We start from the raw sequence: 21,288 nt of genomic DNA, 5'->3' as shown, positions 1-21,288 counted from the left end.
CTGTCAATCCCTTTCAGTGGTTTTCAACCTGCGGATCTCCAGATGTTGCAAAACTACAACTCCCAGCATTCCCGGACAGCCATCGGCTGTCCGGGCATGCTGGGAGTTGTAGTTTTGAAACATCTGGAGGTCCGCAGGTTGAAGACCACTGCGGCCTTCGTCGTCATCCAGACCCCCCTTTCCTTTTCTACTCACTTCCCCTCGGTGGGAAGGAAGGGTGAGCTGGTCCGGGCCATCTATGCTGCAGGGACCGTCCGGTGGGGAGGGTTAGGCGTTGTGAGCTGTCCATCTTCACCGGGAGGCCCTCTTCTCCATTCCGGGCCGGCCCCGGACTAGTGACGTTGCCTTGACGACGATGCACAGGGACGTTCATGTGCAGGGATGTCCCTGTGCGTCGTCATCAAGGCAACGTCACTAGTCCGGGGCCGGCCCAGAGAAGAGGGCCTCCCGGTGAAGATGGACAGCCCGGAACGACTAACCCTCCCCACCGGATGGTCCCTGCAGCATAGATGGCCCGGACCAGCTCGCCCTTTCTTCCCACCGAGGGGAGGTGAGTAGAAAACTAAAGGGGGGTCTGGATGATGACGAAGGCCGCAATGGTTTTCAACCTGCGGACCTCCAGATGTTTCAAAACTACAACTCCCAGCATGCCGATGGCTGTTTGGGCATGCTGGGAGTTGTAGTTTTGCAACATCTGGAGGTCCACAGGTTGAAGACCACTGAGAAGGGATTGACAGGTGGAGAGTTCACTCGAGTATAAGCCAAGGGAGGCCTTTTCAGCACGGAAAATCGTGCTTAAAAACTCGGCTTATACTCGAGTATATACGGTAACTATATGACGTATAGTTACACCCTGGTCCTGGTGCCTGACGGCCAAAAAGCCTCTATGCCACATAAGTGGGTTGTAGAACTTTACTTGTATTAAATCACCTTACTTGAAGTGCCTAAAATATAACCTTTATTCCAAGTTACAATAAAAATACACTAAAATTGTAGTGCAGGTCCAACACCAATTTAAAATGCCCCTATCCAAGTATCGTCGCAACTCAATAAAGAGATACATACAACGTTGTCAGTATATACAGGGTAAGAATATTCCCACACTTTTGTACAGATCCATGTGAGTCTAAGCAACCCTGTACCATAAGGATACATAAAAAGACATATCCTAATCCTATACAATCACTCTCACCCCTTCCATCGCATTTCTGTCAATACTGAGATAAATGTCATGACGTCATCAGAGGAGTTAAAGAACTAGGGGGAGCGTGAACCCGATATATGGGGTTCCCACCCGTCACCGGGAACAACCGCTCAAGTATTCCAACAGCCTATGTAAAGTACTTACATGCAGCATAAATATGCAATGTAGGCAAAGCGTAACTGAGTGTGCTATATCCAGCTGCAGTGGCGGGGACTCGCGGTAAGTACAACAGGAGCAGTCCTGTGCGTCTGCAGGAGCAAAAAGGGGACTAGACCATAGGCATCACATAGACAGATAGATAGATAGATAGATAGATCATGTCGGTAAGAATCTAGCTCCATTTGAATATTTTGCTTGGCAAACATTTTGGGCATTATTTCCCTTTAAGACAACAAAACCAACAATCATGTCACGTGATTTAATTCTATGAGTTTTTTTGCTTCAATAGAGTTAATCATGATTTTCCTTTAAATTAATTTCCATCATGGCCCAGCTGCCGGCTGGCATTAATGAGATGTTTGGCCTTTTAAGCTGGTGAATAAGAGGAGCAGTCTTATCAAGATGAGAGCGTCTGCTGCTTGATCAGAAGCTGCCACCTGGCGAGCTGTCACTTCATATCTGGATTTATAATGAATTCCACATGTAGACATGTCTCCATACATCCCTACTGGAAGAGCTGCAATTGTATAATGTATTGTAAGCATAGACCTTATATCAGTCAATGGAGTAATTACCTGTATATAACACATTTCAGTATTTATAACTTATATATTCTAAAATTCCTAAAGCTTTGAAGAAGTTCCTGACACAATTGGCCATATTTTAATAGGGCATCATACATGTTTCAACATTAACATTTTATATCCTTTTATGGTGCAGAAATATACAATAGTTGTTGAAATAAAAAAATAGAAGGTGCTTTGAACATGTAAAAGGATGTCTTCTTGTTATGTGACTACGACGCTCCGTGTAGTAATATTTATACCATAACATTCTGCCCAGAATCAATCACATCGGCTCTTTGGTAAACGGTGGACAAGCGCTAGACCGGCCGTAGACACTTATTGAATAGCCACCTATAATAGCCAGATATATCATATTATTTATCTATTTATTCTTTTATAGCATAAATAAACCTTGAAATATTGGGCTCTTACAGTCATGGCTGTAAATGTTGACACCCCTGAAATTTTTCAAGAAAATGAAGTATTTCTCACAGAAAAGGATTGCAGTAACGCATGTTTTGCTATACACATGTTTATTCCCTTTGTGTGTATTGGAACTAAACCAAAAAAGGGAGGAAAAAAAGCAAATTGGACATAATGTCCCACCAAACTCCAAAAATGGGCTGGACAAAAACACCCCTTTAATAAATCTGCCCCATTGATTCAGATATAAAGTGTCCCTTAAAGGGGTACTCCGCCCCTAGACATCTTATCTCCTATCCGAAGGATAGAGGATAAGATGTCTGATCGGGGGGAGCACCCGGCATTTGTTTAGAGCGTCAGGTGCAGCGCCGGAGGCTCGTGACATCACGACCACGCCCACTCGATGCAAGACTATGGGAGGGGGCATGACGGTTGTCATGCCCCCTCCCATAGACTTGCATTGAGGGAGTGTGGCCGTGATGTCACGAGCCTCCACCCTGCATCGCCAGTCATCCGGCATGAACATCTCCTAGATTTACCTTTTGTGGGCACTTGATAGTTTCAGTCCATCCTGCTTATTCACACTAGATGATTTCAGTCCCTCCTGCTCACTCACACTTGATAGTTTTAGTCCCTTCTGCTCACTCACACTTGATGGTTTTAGTCCCTTCTGCTCACTCACACTTGATGGTTTTAGTCCCTTCTGCTCACTCACACTTGATAGTTTTAGTCCCTTCTGCTCACTCACACTTGATAGTTTTAGTCCCTTCTGCTCACTCACACTTGATGGTTTTAGTCCCTTCTGCTCACTCACAGTTGATAGCTTTAGTCCCTTCTGCTCACTCACACTTGATAGTTTTAGTCCCTTCTTCTCACTCACACTTGCTAGTTTTAGTCCCTTCTACTCACTCACACTTGATAGTTTTAGTCCCTTCTGCTCACTCACACTTGATAGTTTTAGTCCCTTCTGCTCACTCACACTTGATGGTTTTAGTCCCTTCTGCTCACTCACACTTGATGGTTTTAGTCCCTTCTGCTCACTCACACTTGATAGTTTTAGTCCCTTCTGCTCACTCACAGTTGATAGCTTTAGTCCCTTCTGCTCACTCACACTTGATAGTTTTAGTCCCTTCTTCTCACTCACACTTGCTAGTTTTAGTCCCTTCTACTCACTCACACTTGATAGTTTTAGTCCCTTCTGCTCACTCACACTTGATAGTTTTAGTCCCTTCTGCTCACTCACACTTGATAGTTTTAGTCCCTTCTGCTCACTCACACTAGATGGTTTCAGTCCCTCCTGCTCACTCACACTTGATAGTTTTAGTCCCCTCTGCTCACTCACACTTGATAGTTTTAGTCCCTTCTGCTCACTCACACTTGATAGTTTTAGTCCCTTCTGCTCACTCACACTTGATAGTTTTAGTCCCTTCTGCTCACTCACACTTGATAGTTTTAGTCCCTTCTGCTCACTCACACTTGATAGTTTTCGTCCCTTCTGCTCACTCACACTTGATAGTTTTAGTCCCTTCTGTTCACTCACACTTGATAGTTTTAGTCCCTTCTGCTCACTCACACTTGATAGTTTTAGTCCCTTCTGTTCACTCACACTTGATAGTTTTAGTCCCTTCTGCTCACTCACACTTGATAGTTTTCGTCCCTTCTGCTCACTCACACTTGATAGTTTTCGTCCCTTCTGCTCACTCACACTTGATAGTTTTAGTCCCTTCTGCTCACTCACACTTGGTAGTTTTAGTCCCTTCTGCTCACTCACACTTGATAGTTTTAGTCCCTTCTGTTCACTCACACTTGATAGTTTTAGTCCCTTCTACTCACTCACACTTGATAGTTTTAGTCCCTTCTGTTCACTCACACTTGATGATTTCAGTCCTACCTGTTCCTGACTGCTTGATCATAGAATTGGAGAACTGCAGGTTTTTACAGACATTGATAAGGGGAAAAAAAAGGACCAATAACTTCATTTATTGTGTCTTTCTTAACTACAGTATTGCGCTGAGATTTCCTAGGCTGTGCCCTGTATTGAGCACTTGCCATTTCCTAAAGCAGCGGTCTTCAAACTGTGGCCCTCCAGATGTTGCAAAACTACAACTCCCAGCATGCCCGGACAGCCAACGGCTGTCCGGGCATGTTGGGAATTGTAGTTTTATAACCAAAAAACAGAGAGACCCACTATACTGACAATATTTCATAAAGGTATAACAATCTTTATTAGACAGAATAAGACATACAATTAAAATAATTAAAAAGGCAGAAGATGACCATGGGCAGGAGACAAACAGTGCTGGTGAATCCGGTATGAGTAATGTAGGTAATCAATGAGGAACATATACAATATAATACTGAAAAGACTGCAGATTCCTAGTGTATACAATATAAGTATAGCATCTAGCATATATAAATATAAGATAGGAGGCAGCAATACAGTAGTATAAACAAAATGGAACCAAAAATGGGAAAAAGAAACACCTAAGAAAACTACCTGTCATAAACCCACAAGCCAAGAACACCAAGCACCGACACCCCAACGCACGTTTCGCGTATGGGCTTCGTCAGGGGGCGTGTCATGCCCCCTGACGAAGCCCATACGCGAAACGTGCGTTGGGGTGTTGGTACTTGGTGTTCCTGGCTTGTGGGTTTATGACAGGTAGTTTTCTTAGGTGTTTCTTTTTCCCATTTTTGGGATTGATTACCTACATTACCCATACCGGATTCACCAGCACTGTTTGTCTCCTGCCCATGGTCATCTTCTGCCTTTTTAATTATTTTAATTGTATGTCTTATTCTGTCTAATAAAGATTGTTATACCTTTATGAAATATTGTCAGTATCGTGGGTCTCTCTGTTTTTTGGTTATATATTGGTACACCCTGGACCTACATACGGCGCTTAAATGTTTGCCTTGTGTTTGTTTGGTTAACTGAATTGTAGTTTTGCAACATCTGGAGGGCCACAGTTTGAAGACCACTGTCCTAAAGGTTCCTTTTAGCTAATGCATCTGTCTTGGTGAGAGGTAAAATCATTAGCCCCGGTCAAGGTTGTGTTTCAGCCCAGCAGATGATCAGGGTCTCTCCATAAAGGATTAAATAGCACTAAGCCCACCACCACCCCATGGAGACTAATGCGATTGCACTGTCTGATCATTAAGGATGAATTGAAGCTCGTCTGACAGCTGCAATTTTCCATAATTCAATAGGGATCCATAAATTAGAAGAAGCCCTAGAAGTAAGAAATGAATACTGCAGGAAGACGTCTCTGCATAAGAAGACATATTTATCATAGAAATGCCTGCGTATGGTAATGTTACGTGGTCACACTTCTCTTGGGTTCTCACATGCCATTAGTGGTGAAGCTGCGATATTTCAACCATTGAACTCACTAGGGAAAATAGGCTTTATAATGGTATAAAACCGTCTGGATCTGTCACTGTTAACCTCTCAATATGTTTTCTTGTAGCCTGGCATCGCCAAGTCCTGTGCACAGCGCAAAGTCAGAGGTCAATGGAGTCCAGTGTGAAGAGAAGGCCGAGATTACAATCATACAATGTGAAGAGAACATATCTAAGAAAGGTGAGGCAGTCCTGTTCTCACTTCTGTGCTGGTACAATACACTGATCCCTCAACTTACAATGGCCTCAACATACAATAGTTTCAACATACAATGGTCTTTTCTGGACCATTGTAACTTGAAAACAGATTCAACATACAATGTACAGACAATCCAGATCTGTGAAATGTGTCAATGGCCGGAAGAACTGATCAATCAGAATGGGCATTCACTGGTAAAACCCCTGTATTACTGAAGCGTATGCACTGACTGATGTCTGGTAGCGCCCCCTACAGTACAGGGAAGTATTACATGTTCTGTACACTTTACCTATATTACTGAAGTGTATGCACTGACTGGTGTCTGGTAGCGCCCCCTACAGTACAGGGAAGTATTACATGTTCTGTACACTTTACCTATATTACTGAAGCGTATGCACTGACTGGTGTCTGGTAGAGCCCCCTACAGTACAGGGAGATATTACATGTTCTGTACACTTTACCTGTGCCAGGGTTAGCTGCTCCTCTGGACACCAGGTGAGGGCGGCTCCATGTTACTTTTTTAGGACATTACGTGTACTGTACAGGACCCTGAAGAAGCTCCTGTCCTCTACATAGACCAGTGTTTCCCAAGCAGGGTGCCCCCAGCTGTTGCAAAACTACAACTCCCAGCATGCCCGGACAGCCTTTGGCTGTCCGGGCATGCTGGGAGTTGTAGTTTTGCAACAGCCGGAGGCTCCCTTCTTGGGAAACACTGACATAGACAGTGATTACAGCTCCCAGCAGATCTTTCTTACTTTTATATATAAGGATTTGCTTTATCTGTATTAGTTATCTACTTTTTTTCTTTAATTCTCACTTTTTCCTATATTTTGGATGACCTTTTGGTGCCTTTAGAACCAATTACCAGGTTTCCATAGAGTTAATGTCTCAACATACAATGGTTTCAACATACAATGGTCGTCCCAGAACCAATTAATATTGTAACTTGAGGGACCACGGTATATAATAGGCAGAAGTTGGCTTTTGGCCGGGTTCACACAGAATTTTTGAGTGCTCATTTTGGTGTGCATTCTATAAAGCCCTATTGTTATGGGAATACATGCAACAGTTCTAAGTGTGAATTGCAGATATTACTTTGAGTGTGTATTTTAAAAACAACAAATAAGTGACATGTCATTTATTCCCAGCGTTATTACCATGGAAACCGCAGGATGCAGATTAGTTCCATTGAATAGGGCTAATCTTTTCCACTGCTACCTTTACTGTTAGGGTACGTTCACACGGGCGGATGTATTTGCGGGTTTCCCGCTGCGTATTTGAAAGGGGGCGGGCTCTTCTCGACCGTCCGCAGCAGATTTTCCGCGGTGAAATTTCCGGTGCGGAAAATCTGCCACAGACCCTACTGACTTTAATGGGGCTTAGGGCGGATTTTCCGCAGCGTAAATTCTGCCGTGGAAAATCTTCTGTGGACAGCCGAGAAGAGCCTGCCCCCTTTCAAATATGCAGCGGGAAACCCGCAAATACATCCGCCCGTGTGAATGTACCCTTAGGCTAGATTCACACATATCTTTAAATTTATATTAAAGGGGTACTCCACTGCCCCAGCGTTTGGAACATATTGTTTTGAACGCTGGGTGCAGGCTGTGGGGGTCGTGACGTCACGGCCATGCCCATTGTCACGCTACGCCCCCTCAGTGCAAGTCTATGGGAGGGGGTGTGGCAGCTGCCTTGCCCCCTCCCATAGATTTACATTGAAGGGGCGTGGTGTGATGCAATGATGGGCGTGGCCGTGATGCCACAACCCGCACCCAGCCTTCAAAACAATATGTTCCAAACGCTGGGGCAGCGGAGTACCCCTTTAAGGCTGCAAGCCTGGTGACCTGAAATGACAGCTTTCAGATTGGGTCATCAGACCCTCTGTTGGACCAAGACTTGTGACTGTAAATTTACAGATGTAAAAATACATACATCAAGTAAACCCAGTCTTAAAGTGCACCTGTCAAAAGTTTTGATAAGTCGGGGTCTGAGCGTTTAGACCCCGACCAATTGTTATAACAAGTGGAGAGAAAAGTGCGGTTGATATAAACAATCCCATAGACTTCCATTGTAAGTTTGTCTCGCTTAGCGTACACTCTTCTACCACCTAGTTCTAACTATCCATCATGGTTTGAACACTCAGACCGTGACCGATCAAAACTTTTGACATGTCTCTACAACATGTCCAAAGTTTTTTTTAAAGGGACAGTGTCCATTTAAAGTGAGCCTTTTGGATTGGGCAGAAAAATATAAATTGGGCAGTTTTAAAGGTTATTCCAGGAAAAACTAAAACACCGGGGTGGATGTATAATATCTGTCTAATAGAATGTCTGTCTGTTCCCCATAGCAACCAATCACAATGCAGCTTTCATTTCAGGAGCACTATAAGAAGTGAAAGCTGTGCTGTAATTGCTTGCTATCGGCATCGGGCTCCCTACCTGCTATTTTAGACCCAAGGTAAAAGTACTGTATAGTGCTAAAACCATTGTGCCACATACTGTAGCTTAGAAGTGTATTCAAATGTCTCCAGTCTTGGCAATACTGACCGCTTAATACTTACATCTGCTGCGCAATTCTTTGTGGTGTTTTGCTACAATGTATCAGTGTGGATTCCAAGCTGCCTAGACTGGAGACAATTGTAGCTACTTCTCAGCTCAGAACAGGACTAGGTCTACGGTGCCTCTGGATGTAAACAGGAATACCCCCATCCACGGACAATAAAATGACCCCTAAAATGGTGAGGAACTGAAATATAGTGTATATTAAAAAAAATTTTTTTTATAAAAAAACAGGACACTTAAAGGGGTACTCCACTGCCCCAGCTTTCGGAACATTTTGTTCTGAACGCTGGGTGCGGGGGTCGTGACGTCATGGACACGCCCCCCTCGGGATGTCACACCACACCCCTCAATGCAAGTCTATGGGAGGGGGCGTGCCCCCTCCCATAGACTTGCATTGAGGGCTGTGGTGTGACATCCCAAGGGGGGCGTGTCCATGACGTCACGACCCCCACACCCAGTGTTCAGAACAAAATGTTCCAAACGCTGGGACAGTGGAGTAGCCCTTTAATTAAAGTAATACTTCCTTAGAACCTAGATAGTACTGCCATATGTTTCTCACAAGAACCTCCTATATAATTCCCTCAAAAATGAAACCTACCAAGCACCATTGAGGCTACGTTTCCACTTGGTTTTTTTCTGGCAGTTTTTGGATATCTGCCACTGCAGTTTTTGAGCCAAAGCCAGAAGTGTATTCAAAAGGAATAGGACATATAAAGGAAGGACTTACACTTCTCCTCCTATATGGATCCACTTCTGACTTTGGCTCAAAAATTGCAGTTTTCCAAAAACTGCCAGAAAAAAACCAAGAGGAAAATCTTTAATTTTTTAATACATTTTTTGTGTTGTTCACAGTGCTCTCTGTTAACACCTGATGCCCGTATCAGGAACTGTCCAGAGCAGGAGAAAATCCCCATAGCAGACCTATGCTGCTCTGGTCAGTTCCTGACACGGACAGAGGGGTCAGCAGAGAGCACTGTGGACAACACAAAAAAGAAATTCAAAAAGTAAAGATTTTCCTCTGTAGCATACAGCTGCTAAAAAGGTACTGAAAGGAGTAAGATTTTTTAATAGAAGAAATTTACAAATCTGTTTAACTTTCTGCCACCAGTTCATTAAAAAAAAAAAAAAAAAAAGTTTTCCACCGGAGTACTCCAGGATTTTTTTTTTTATGTGACTATGCTACAGGGGCTGTAAAGTTAGTGTAGTTCATAATATAGTGTCTTTACCTGTGTGTGACGGTTTTCTCACAATTCTTCTGTGATTTTCACCCCAATATTTATTTCTAACAACATACAAAATGACTCAGGTCTCGGGATTTCCCAGGTTGCAATGCTTTGACACCTGACACAACTAGTCAGGTGATCAGAGGGAGTCTGTCCTGCTTCAATGGGTGGAGCGACCGCTGGGTGGGAGAGAGTTCATTTTGCAACAGCTGTAGGCACCCTGATTAGGGTGGGGTGGCTGATGTGTGGGAGGGAGGAAACTATGGAACTATGGGATGTGTAGTTTAGAGAACAAAATTCAACAGGAAATACCCAGTTCTGGCAGGTACGTACTACTAAAATCACCTTATGGTGTATAACCCCTTTAATAATACTAGATGTATTAGTTAGCTTCAGGAGTTCCTTGTCTTCAGTTTCTGTACTGTATACATGGTGCTTTGTTTCTTCTTGATCACAGATGAAGCCTCTGTACCTCTATCTGAATGCCAGCCCACCAGCCCTGTCATATCTCCGGACACTTCATGGGAGGACCATCTCCTGGAGCAACAGGATCATTTAGAGAAGGAGATGGAGGAAGCCAAAAAAATGATATCCGGTTTACAGGTGTGTACCCGTATCTATGTACGGTTTCAGAAGGGTGCTGTCCCCTGCATCAGTGAAGTGTGCTGTACATGACTAGATTTACTACTCACCTTTTGTAGTGCGCCTTATCCTCGTACCTCATCCTCTATTTTAAAGTTCTGCCCAGTCATTTTTGCACTTAATTCTCTGTTTGGCTTCAGACCCATCAGTTTGGTGGCTTTTCTACCTTTAGAAGATCTTGGGACTTTTATATTGTTAGCCTATCATTAAGATTGGATTTCAATATTAGATCACTGAGAATCTCACTTCTAGCAACCCCACGATTAGCTGATTAAAGGGGTCTCTTATTATTATACCAGGGTATATGAAAGTTGAATCCTTAAAGGGGTACTCCGGCCCTGAGACATCTTATCCCCTATTCAAAGGACAGGGGATATGATGTCTCACCGCAGGGGGTCCCGCCGCTGGGGACCTCTGCAATCTTGTATTCGCCACCCACCTGTTTGAGCTGCACACCACGGTGCCAGCTCACATAAACAGCCGGGTGGCGACCACGGGGCCGGAGTATCGTGACGTCACGACTCGGCCCCCCTGTGACATCACTGTGACGTCACACGGGGGTGGAGTCGTGACATCACGATACTCCGGCCCCGTGGTCGCCACCCGGCTGTTTATGTGAGCTGGCACCGCGGCGTGCAGCTCAAACAGGTGGGTGGCGAATACAAGATTGCAGGGGTCCCCAGCGGCAGGACCCCCGCTGTGAGATATCTTATCCCCTGTCCTTTGAATAGGGGATAAGATGTCTCAGGGCCGGAGTACCCCTTTAATGGTCTCTTATTGATGGCCTATTCATCAATAATAAAATCATGGAAAACCCATTGGTGAATATGTTTTATATACATACTTTGCTTGTGTCACATTCTCAGTTATCTCTCAATTTTTGGTATCACATGGTCGAAAGGTTGCTCTCCATTTTGTCAATGGCTAATGTTTAATTCATTCATATGGTAAGATTAGCATATACATAACACCTACTTTTGGTACAATTAATAATCGTACCCTGAAAAAAATTGAGGATTATATATATATATATTCTACATTGCCTGGTCAATTACTAGACATCCATTGCAATATTGTTCCCACTGTCAATCACCATTGGGTGTACACTGCTTTCCCATCTTTAAAGTGCATTAAGATTAATTTCTTAATGTGGCCAGAATAGCACTTTAAAGGGGAACTCCGGTGGAAACAAAGTAGAAAACAAATGTTTTCAAATCAACTGCTGCTTGAAAGTTAAACAGATTTGTAAATTACTTATATTAAAAGATCTTAACCATTACAGTACTTAAAGGGGTATTCCAGGATTTTCTTTTATTTGACTATGCTACAGGGGCTGTAAAGTTAGTGTAGTTCATAATATGGTGTCTGTACCTGTGTGTGACGGTTTTCTCACAATTCTTCTGTGATTTTCACCCCAATATTTATTTTTATTAGCATACAAAATTACTGTTGTCTCAGATTTTTCCCAGCTTGCAATGCGCCCGAGACCTGACATCACTAGTCAGCTGATGACAGGGAGCCTGTCTGCTTCAATGGGTGGAGGGATGGCTTGGTGGGAGAGGAATCAATCTGCAACTAATGCATCAGCTGTAGGCACCTTGATTGAAAACCACAGGTCTTTTGAATGGATGCAGCTCATTTATGTTTCAATGTGTGGGGTGGCTGATGTGTGGGTGGTAGGAAAATAGAATTGTGGGATTTGTAGTCAAAAAAAGAAAAGTCAAACAGGAAATACCAGTTCACAAAAAGCTAGCCACAGTGTTATGGTAATCTCACAACATAACCATTTAGCCCATAGACAAGCGCAGATCCTTCCTAAGCATGTCCATTACTGTCTGCCAGGTACATACTAAAATCAGCTTATGGTGGATAACCCCCTTTAATAGATAGTATAAAACATAGAAATTTGTGAATTTCTTTCCAGTCTGACCACAGTGCTCTCTGCTGACACCTCTGTCCGTGTCAGGAATTGTCCAGATTAGAATCATATCCCCATAGAAAACCTCTCCTTCTCTGGACAGTTCCTGACACTGACAGAGGTGTCAGCAGAGAGCACTGTGGTCAGACTGGAAAGAACTTCACAAATTTCTCTGTAGTATATCTGTAGTATACAGCAGCTGATAAGTACTGGAAGGGTTAAGATTTTTAAAAATAAGTAATTTACAAATCTGTTTAACTTTCTTGCACCAGATGATATAAAAACAGCTGAGTGTTAAGTCATTGTAATTTATGTGAAGGCTGAGAAGGTGTCCTAGTATAGGGTGTGTGTTTTATTAAGGTCATTAAAATTTGCATAGGATAATAGTATCGTTGTGACTGCAGCATCTGTGGTGTGAAAACATAATTCACAGTGCACATGTTATCCGCCAGGCTGTCATCAATGTACAGTGGGGTAGAATGCCTGTCACCCTAGGGAGATGGGTGATGTTGTCTCTATGGGGTTACAGTCGTAGGTCAACTGTTGCAGAGTGTTGTAGTGAGCACAGCTGGTCCAATGTTCTGTTTTTATGACAGACAGACAAATATGCTGAAATGAAGTCTCATTAACACAAAGGTATTTTTGGGTTCCTGAAGCTGTGCCCCACATTGATAGAGGGGGGCACCATAGCAAAGATGATTTTGAAATTAGCCACCAATTGCATTTGCCAATTCCCCACCAACAATGAAGCTCCTTTGACATGGGATCTCACCTGTAGCAAAGTTAAAGGGGTACACCAGTGGGGGAAAAAAAATAAAAAATTATCAACTGGTGCCAGAAAATTAAACAGATTTGTAAATCACTTCTATTTAAAAATCTTAATCCTTCCAGAATTTATCAGCTGCTGTATACTCCACAGGAAGTTCTTTTCTTTTTGAATTTCTTTTTTGTCTGACCATAGTGCTCTCTGCTGTCCATGTCAGGAACTGTCCGAAGTAGGAGCAAATCCCCATAGCAAACCTCTCCTGCTCTGGACAGTTCCTGAGACGGACAGAGGTGTCAGCAGAGAGCAGTGTGGTCAGACAGAAAAGAACTATACAACTTCCTCTGTAGTACACAGCAGCTGATAAGTTGTGGAAGGATTAAGATTTTTAAATAGAAGTAATTTACAAATCTGTTTAACTTTCTGATACCAGTTGATTTAAAAAAAAAAAAAAAATTCTAACGGAGTACCCCTTCAATGCCAACAACCAGGATTGGGCGCCCTCAAACCAAGTGTCCCTTCGCTGTTGTGCTGCCTGCTTTTATGGTACTTAGGTCCTAGCTCTGAATGCCTGCTTTAAAGCGTGACTGTCATGAAAAACAACTTTTGACTTGTCGCTCAAGCATGTCAAAAGTTGGGATTGTGAAATACACTGATCAAAAAAAGTAAAGGGAACACTAAGATAACACATCCTAGATCTGAAATACTTTCGTCTTTGAATGTGCTGACTACAAAATCACACAAATTTATCAACCCATTGAGGTCTGGATATGAAGTCAGACTCAAAATCAAAGTGGAAAACCACACTACAGGCTGATCCAACTTTGATGTAATGTCCTTAAAACAAGTCAAAATGAGGCTCAGTAGTGTGTGTGGCCTCCATGTGCCCGTATGACCTCACTACAACACCTGGGCATGCTCCTGATGAGGTGGAGGGTGGTCTCCTAAGGGATGTCCTCCCAGACCTGGACTAAAGCATCTGCCAACTCCTGGACAGTCTGTGGTGCAACGTGGCGTTGGTGGATGGAGCGAGACATGATGTCCCTGATGTGCTCTATCGGATTCAGGTCTGGGGAACGGGGGGCCAGTCCATAGCATCAATGCCTTCCTCTTGCAGGAACTGCTGACACACTCCAGCCACATGAGGTCTAGCATTGTCTTGCATTCGGAGGAACCCAGGGTCAACTGCACCAGCATATGGTCTCACAAGGGGTCTGAGGATCTCATCTCTGAACCTAATGGCAGTCAGGCTACCTCTGGCAAGAACATGGAGGGCTGTGCGGCCCCCCAAAGAAATGCCACCCCACACCATTACTGATCCACTGCCAAACCGGTCATCCTGGAGGATGTTGCAGGCAGCAGAATGTTCTTCATGGCGTCTCCAGACTCTGTCATGTCTGTCACATGTGCTCAGTGTGAACCTGCTTTCATCTGTGAAGAGCACAGGGCGCCAGTGGCGAATTTGCCAATCTTGGTGTTCTCTGGCAAATGCCAAACATCCTGAATGGTGTTAGGCTTTAAGCACAACCCCCACCTGTGGACGTCGGGCCCTCATACCACCCTCATGGAGTCTGTTTCTGAGCGTTTGAGTGGACACATGCACATTTGTGGCCTTCTGGAGGTCATTTTGCAGGGCTCTGGCAGTGCTCCTCCTGCTCCTCCTTGCACAAAGGCAGAGGTAGTGGTCCTGCTGCTGGGTTGTTGCCCTCCTACGGCTTCCTCCATGTCTCCTGGTAGCGCCTCCATGCTCTGGACACTATGCTGACAGACACTGCAAACTTCTTGCCACAGCTCGCATTGATGCGCCATCCTGGATGAGCTGCACTACCTGAGCCACTTGTGTGGGTTGTAGTCTCCGGCTCATGCTACCACTAGAGTGAAAGCATCGCCAGCAATCAAAAGTGACCAAAACATCAGCCAGAAAGAATAGGAACTGAGAAGTGGTCTGTGGTCACCACCTGCAGAACTACTCCTTTTTTTGGGGGGTGTCTTGCTAATTGCCTATAATTTCCACCTGTTGTCTGCTCCATTTGCACAACAGCATGTGAAATTGATTGTCAATGAGTGTTGCTTCCTGAGTGGACAATGTGATTTCCCAGAAGTGTGATTGACTTGGAGTTACATTGTGTTGTTAAAGTGTTCCCTTTATTTTTATGAGCAGTGTACAAACCGCACTACACTCTTATCCATGGACGGCCGGGAGATCCGACCTTATGCCTGAGCGACATGTCAAAAGTTGTTTTTCATGACAGTATCGCTTTAAGTAAAAACATATTTCATAAAATGTTTTATGATGGCATATCACTAGGATATGCCATCAGTTTATGATATTGGGGGCCCAACCTCTAGTTTATGATATTGGGGGCCCAACCTCTAGTTTATGATATTGGGGGCCCAACCTCTCCCGGGGGTTGCAGAATTGATGCAGTGCTTTAAAGTTTTTCCCAGTACAGCGGTGCCCCCTGACACACAGTTTGAGAATAAAGCAATCCCTGGGGACATGGCCGTGCAGGGAACTGCATTTGGTCATAGTACAACTGGGTTTCGGGGGTACGACTGTACAAGGAAAAACTCCAAAACACTGTGTCAGTTCTGCAACCCCCAAGGTTTGTTTCTACCTGAAATAAATACATTTGATATCCACTTAAAGGGGTACTCCACTTGAAAACATTCTTTTTATTTATTTATTTATTTATTTATTTAAATCAACTGGTGTCAGAAAGTTAAACAGATTTGTAAATCGCTTCTGTTTAAAAATCTTAATTCTTCCAGTACTTATCAGCTGCTGTATACTACAGAGGAAATTCTTTTCTTCTTTCTTTTGTGTCTGACCACAGTGCTCTCTGCTGACACCTGTGTCCGTGTCATGAACTGTCCAGAGTAGAAGCAAATCCCCATAGTAAACCTATACTGCTCTAGACAGTTCCTGACACGGACAGAGGTGTCAGCAGAGAGCACTGTGGTCAGACAGAAAATAAATATAAAAAAAGAAAAGAACTTCCTCTGTTGCATACAGCAGCTGATAAGTACTGGAGGGGTTAAGATTTTTAATAGAAGTAATTTACAAATCTGTTTAACTTTCTGGCACCAGTTGATTTAAAAAAAAAAAATAATAATTCACCGGAGTACCCCTTTAAAGGGGTTATCCAGCAAAAAACTTTTATATATATATATATATATATATATATATATATATATATATATATATATAAATCAACTGGCTCCAGAAAGTTAAACAGATTTGTAAATTACTTCTATTACAAAATATTAATCCTTTCAGTACTTATCAGCTTCTGAAGTTGAGTTGTTCTTTTCTGTCTAAGTGCTCTCTGATGACACGTGTCCCGGAAACCGTCCAGTTTAGAAGCAAATCCCCATAGCAAACCTCTTCTCCTCTGTGCAGTTCCCGAGACAAGCAGAGATGTCAGCAGAGAGCACTGTTGCCAGACAGAAAACAACAACTCAACTTTAGCAGCTGATAATTATTGAAAGGATTAAGATTTTTTTAATAGAAGTCATTTACAAATCTGTTTAACTTTCTGGAGCCAGTTGATATAAAAAAATAAAAAAAAAATTACCCCCTGGAATACCCCTTTAACTATGAGCTAGAGATTTGCACCACTGGACATGCACAGTCTTATGCAGTGATCTTCATACTGTGGTCCTAAAGCAGTTGCAAAACTACAACTCCCAGCATGCCCGGACAGCCGTTGGCTGTCCGGGCATGCTGGGAGTTGTAGTTTTGCAACATCTGGAGCTCCACAGTTCGGAGACCACTTGTCTAGTGTCCGTTCCATCATTGCGTTCAGTCAATATCCCAATGAGTGTGAAGAACTGGACTGGATTGCCTGTGATGAAAAGTAAATGGCTTTGCGGACCTTGTGTGGCTGTAAACTTAATAAAAAAGAGTTTGGGTCCCACAAGACATCAGAAGACGTTTTTGAGAAGGGAGATTACTAAGGAATAGATTTGTGCTCAAAGAATGTCGGCTTATGCTAATAGTAACAATGGAGTTCTTCATCTTCATTTCCATGCTCTCCAGTAATAGGAGGCAGCCCTCCATTTTTCCCCCCTTGGTTACAGTATTGTGTTTCCTATTCAGGCCCTGCTGCTAAATGGATCGCTTCCCGAAGACGAACAAGAGAGCCTGTTCTGCCTGCGTGAAGATGGGGCGTGCCCAGAGGAACAATTGGTGAGGCCATACCTTTCCTACCAGCCTGACTGTATACACGCCGCTCACCTCTCTGCTGGACTCCATTAATAAAGTCTCTTCTTTCAGGTCATCATCAAAAGCCGCCTTGACCAAAGTATGAGTGAAAACCAGTCTTTAAAGGTAAAATCTGAATTGATACCCTAGATTTTTTGCATTATATATATATATATATATATATATATATATATATATATATATATATATATATAGTAGATATAGATATATAAATAATAATAATGAAACAAAAATAATATATATATATATATATATATATCCTAAATGTGTCATAACATTGTGGTATAGTGAATAGTGAAGTTATGTCCCCATCATGAGCTCCTCTCCACGGCTGGGTAGTTCCCAGTGGTGTTGTGGGGTGGGTGTTGTTTGCTAATATGCGTTAATCCATTTACATAAAGTATCATGTTTTAATATCTAGGGACTAGCTTTTCCTGCGTAAATTAGTTCAGCCTTCAGGTGCTCCGGTGGGCTGGAAAAGGTGGATACAGTCCTAGGAAAGTCTCCTAGGACTGTATCCACCTTTTCCAGCCCACCGGAGCACCGGAAAGCTGAACTAATTTATGCAGGATAAGTCATCAACTGCCGAGCCGAGAAGTTTGTGATGAATCGAATTTACTGTAAGTTCGCTCATCTCTACTAGGGACGTATTTGCCATCAGTCAATAAATACTTTTCATGTAGCTGCCTAGAGAAAAAAGTCCCTTCCCCCTTTGGGTGAATCCACATGGGTCAGAGCAGCTGTGGATTTTACATGCGGATTTGGATTTTCAGACGTTCATTATATTTTGTGATTAATTTCCCCAACTTCTCTATATAGGGGTGAGACACGGTGAATCTGCAATAAAATGTGCATGTACTGCATTCAGTTTTTGCTGCATATTTGTGACCTATTTGGGTCAGATCACACGTCCTTATTTTTGCTGAAGATGCAAATCTGCAGAAAAAATAAGGATGTGTGAACTGAACCTAATGGGGTGTATCCAGTCTGAGTGCCTAGGGGAGACTAAGCAATAAATACAGCCCTGTTAGTATCATGTTTTTGTTTGCTTTCAGTGTAAATGTTCTTCTTTCCAGTTCTCTCAATTTTTTATGATTCTATGCCCAATATTGTAAGTAAGGAGGATCACTTAAAGGGGCAAACACTTAGCTTACCAAAATACTTGCCATCTAATGCTGATCATCTTATCACAACATTTGATGTGCAGCTTTTAAAGGGGTACTCCTCTGCTCAGCGTTTGAAACAAACTGTTCCAAACGTTGGAGCCGGGAGCTCGTGACGTCATAGCCCAGCCCCTCATGACATCACGCCCCGCCCCCTCAATGCAAGTCTATGAGCGGGGTTGTCACGCCCCCTCCTATAGACTTGCATTGAGGGGGCGGGCGTGACGTCATAAGGGGGCAGGGCTATGGTGTCACGAGCTCCCGGCTCCAGCGTTCGGAACTGTTTTCCAAACGCTGAGTAGCGGAGTACCCCTTTAAGATCTTATATTAGGCAGGATACCAGAAAATCAGTACAATTCTATGGAACAGTGTCAAAATACAGAACTTGGTGGCTTGGGTTTTAGTACCTCTTAACATTATTGTGCCTAAATCATGATTCTTGTTAAAATTTTAGGTGGGCATCTTAACTGGGGTAAACAATAACCATATTTCTAGATCGAGCTTCTCATAAAGATTCCAGATATACCTTTTTATGTCCATAGACCTTTCCAGCACTGAGATACAAGCCTTTATTCTAATATATCAATGAGGCTCAGGAGTCCAGGGGGCGTTCCCCAGCATGGCAAGAGACCATGGTTAGCCAGTTGTTCTCTTTACATCCTCTGTGCCTGCCTACATACACCTACCCACTTTGACACAGGGCACAGAGGCAGTGAGTAAAAGACTGGCTAATCTTGGGCTCTTGCCATGTTGAGGAACGCCTACTGGGCACCTGAACTTCATTTACATTCTTACAAAAATGCTAATATCTCAGTCCTGGAAAGGGCTATGGAGATAAAAAGGTATGCCTGAAATCTGTATGGGAAGCCCAATCTAGTCATGTGCTTATGTATACCCCAATTCTGCTGCTAAAAGTTTTTTCAACACCATTCTTGTCCATTTGATGTGTCAGGTATTGTAGCTTATGCTTATTGGAAGGTGTTGAGATGTAATACCAGGCACAGCCAATAAATAATAGTGCTGCTGTTTCCAGAAAATATAGGCCGGCATTTATTATATTAGGTGTAATTGAAGCATTTATCATTGTAGGTGTTAGTGAAGCATTTATCATTGTAGGTGTAAGTGAAGCATTTATCATTGTAGGTGTTAGTGAAGCATTTATCATTGTGGGTGTTAGTGGAGCATTTATCATTGTAGGTGTAAGTGAAGCATTTATCATTGTAGGTGTAAGTGAAGCATTTATCATTGTAGGTGTAAGTGAAGCATTTATCATTGTAGGTGTAAGTGAAGCATTTATTATTGTAGGTGTAAGTGAAGCATTTTTCTACACCTTTTTTGTGTGCTGGTAATGTGTAGGAGAACCAAATTTATTAAATGGTCACAGAGCATTTGATGCATTTTGTGCAGGTCACATTTTCTGAAATTTCACTCTTCACATACACCAAAAAGCTAAGCTAAGTCTGGGCTGGTGTAGTTTTAGAGACTTTTTGTTGGTTTTGTGCCTTTTTGCATCTTTTCACCAAAAAGCACAGTTCATGAATCCCTTCCATATCACGTGTATTGCCGAAATCAGTGGATTGCAACTCAAAATCATCAGAAATGTGTAAACCAAAGGGCTCAAAAAATGGAAACTTGTGCCAAAATAGCACCAAATATAGATGGGAAAAAAAGGGTAAACCCAATGATAAATGCCGGCCGTACTGTTTAATGTTCTAATTTAGCTTAAGCTTTATACATTTTAGTAAAACCTTTACGCTCTAGAATCACTTCTACTGGTAAATCTCACCAGTTAAATGTTGTCATTGCAGAAAGAACTTCAAAACTGCAAACAGGAAAACCGGAACCTTCAGGGCATTAAGGTGAGGGGGATATCACGTGTGTTGGGAGGATTATACCTAGCTGATCCAGGCTTGGCAGGTCTCCTCTGCTACTCTTATCCTGAAAAGCTGGCACTTCTGCTGTTCTAACGTGGAACTAGCCTTACAACTATTATGTGTGGCTAATACTTAAATGGGATTTAGAAAAGAACCGTTATCTGCTTACTGTATGTTTAGCAGCTGAGGAGCAAAACGTTACATATGTCGTGTTGGTGTTTTATACTTTGTACACGTGCTGTCATAGTTCTGACATGAAAACACTGGCCTGTCAAACAGGATTACCATTGAAATAGTGTTAAAGGGCTACTCCCCAAACTGTTCCGATTGCAACTTGTGACATCATAGCCCCGCCCCCTCATGACGTCACTCCCCGTCCCCCTCAATGCAAGTCTATGGGAGGGGGCGTGAAAGCGTCATGCCCCCTCCCATAGACTTGCATTGAGGGGGACGGGAAGTGACGTCATGAGGGGGCGGGGCTATGACGTCACGAGCTCCCGGCGCCGGCTCCAGCGATCAGAACTGTTTTTTCCAACCACTGAGCAGGGGAGTACTCCTTTAAGAATAATTTATTTTGATCAGTTCACATAGGCTTGGCTAGGCTCATTCTGCTTTTGGTCTGCCCATTTTGCATGCCCCGTCCCTATGCTACTGTATGACTGCACAATGCAGCAGGACTGCCATTGACTGTTATTGTGAAAAAGAGAGCAGCACGGATCCCATATCTGTGCGGTATAGGTTTGTAGCCACCCAGGGGATTCCTGTAACAGCGGGTAGTACCAAACATTGTGATGAAACCATCTGAAGGGATGAAGAGAATGACGTAGGAGTCACAATTCTCCAGAACGATCGGCTGACTCAGGTGATCCTGGTTCATTGATCTACACATCCCATTGGCTAGCACCACTACTCTTTATATCTGAATTTATAGTTTTTCTGATCCTTTGCTTCTGCTGCAGTTAAAGG

The 21,288-nt window shown here is 43.1% G+C and overlaps 1 protein-coding gene across 4 annotated transcripts in view; it reads left to right on the top strand.

Moving 5' to 3' along the window:
* The window catches only part of DIXDC1 (DIX domain containing 1), a 183,278-nt gene that overhangs the window by 124,576 nt on the left and 37,414 nt on the right, over positions 1-21,288 (top strand). For all 4 annotated transcript variants that reach the window (XM_056544841.1, XM_056544839.1, XM_056544843.1 and 1 more), the window contains 5 exons: positions 5,823-5,935; positions 10,192-10,337; positions 17,160-17,249; positions 17,337-17,390; positions 20,257-20,307. In XM_056544841.1, coding sequence (XP_056400816.1) covers positions 5,823-5,935; positions 10,192-10,337; positions 17,160-17,249; positions 17,337-17,390; positions 20,257-20,307 — 454 coding nt within the window. The remainder of the gene's footprint in view (positions 1-5,822; positions 5,936-10,191; positions 10,338-17,159; positions 17,250-17,336; positions 17,391-20,256; positions 20,308-21,288) is intronic.

This window comes from Hyla sarda, chromosome 10, assembly GCF_029499605.1.
Source record: "Hyla sarda isolate aHylSar1 chromosome 10, aHylSar1.hap1, whole genome shotgun sequence".
In the NCBI taxonomy this organism is placed as follows: Eukaryota; Metazoa; Chordata; class Amphibia; order Anura; family Hylidae; genus Hyla; species Hyla sarda.
The sequence above is the reverse complement of the archived record's forward strand: the minus strand, read 5'-3'. Positions and strand labels throughout refer to the sequence as shown.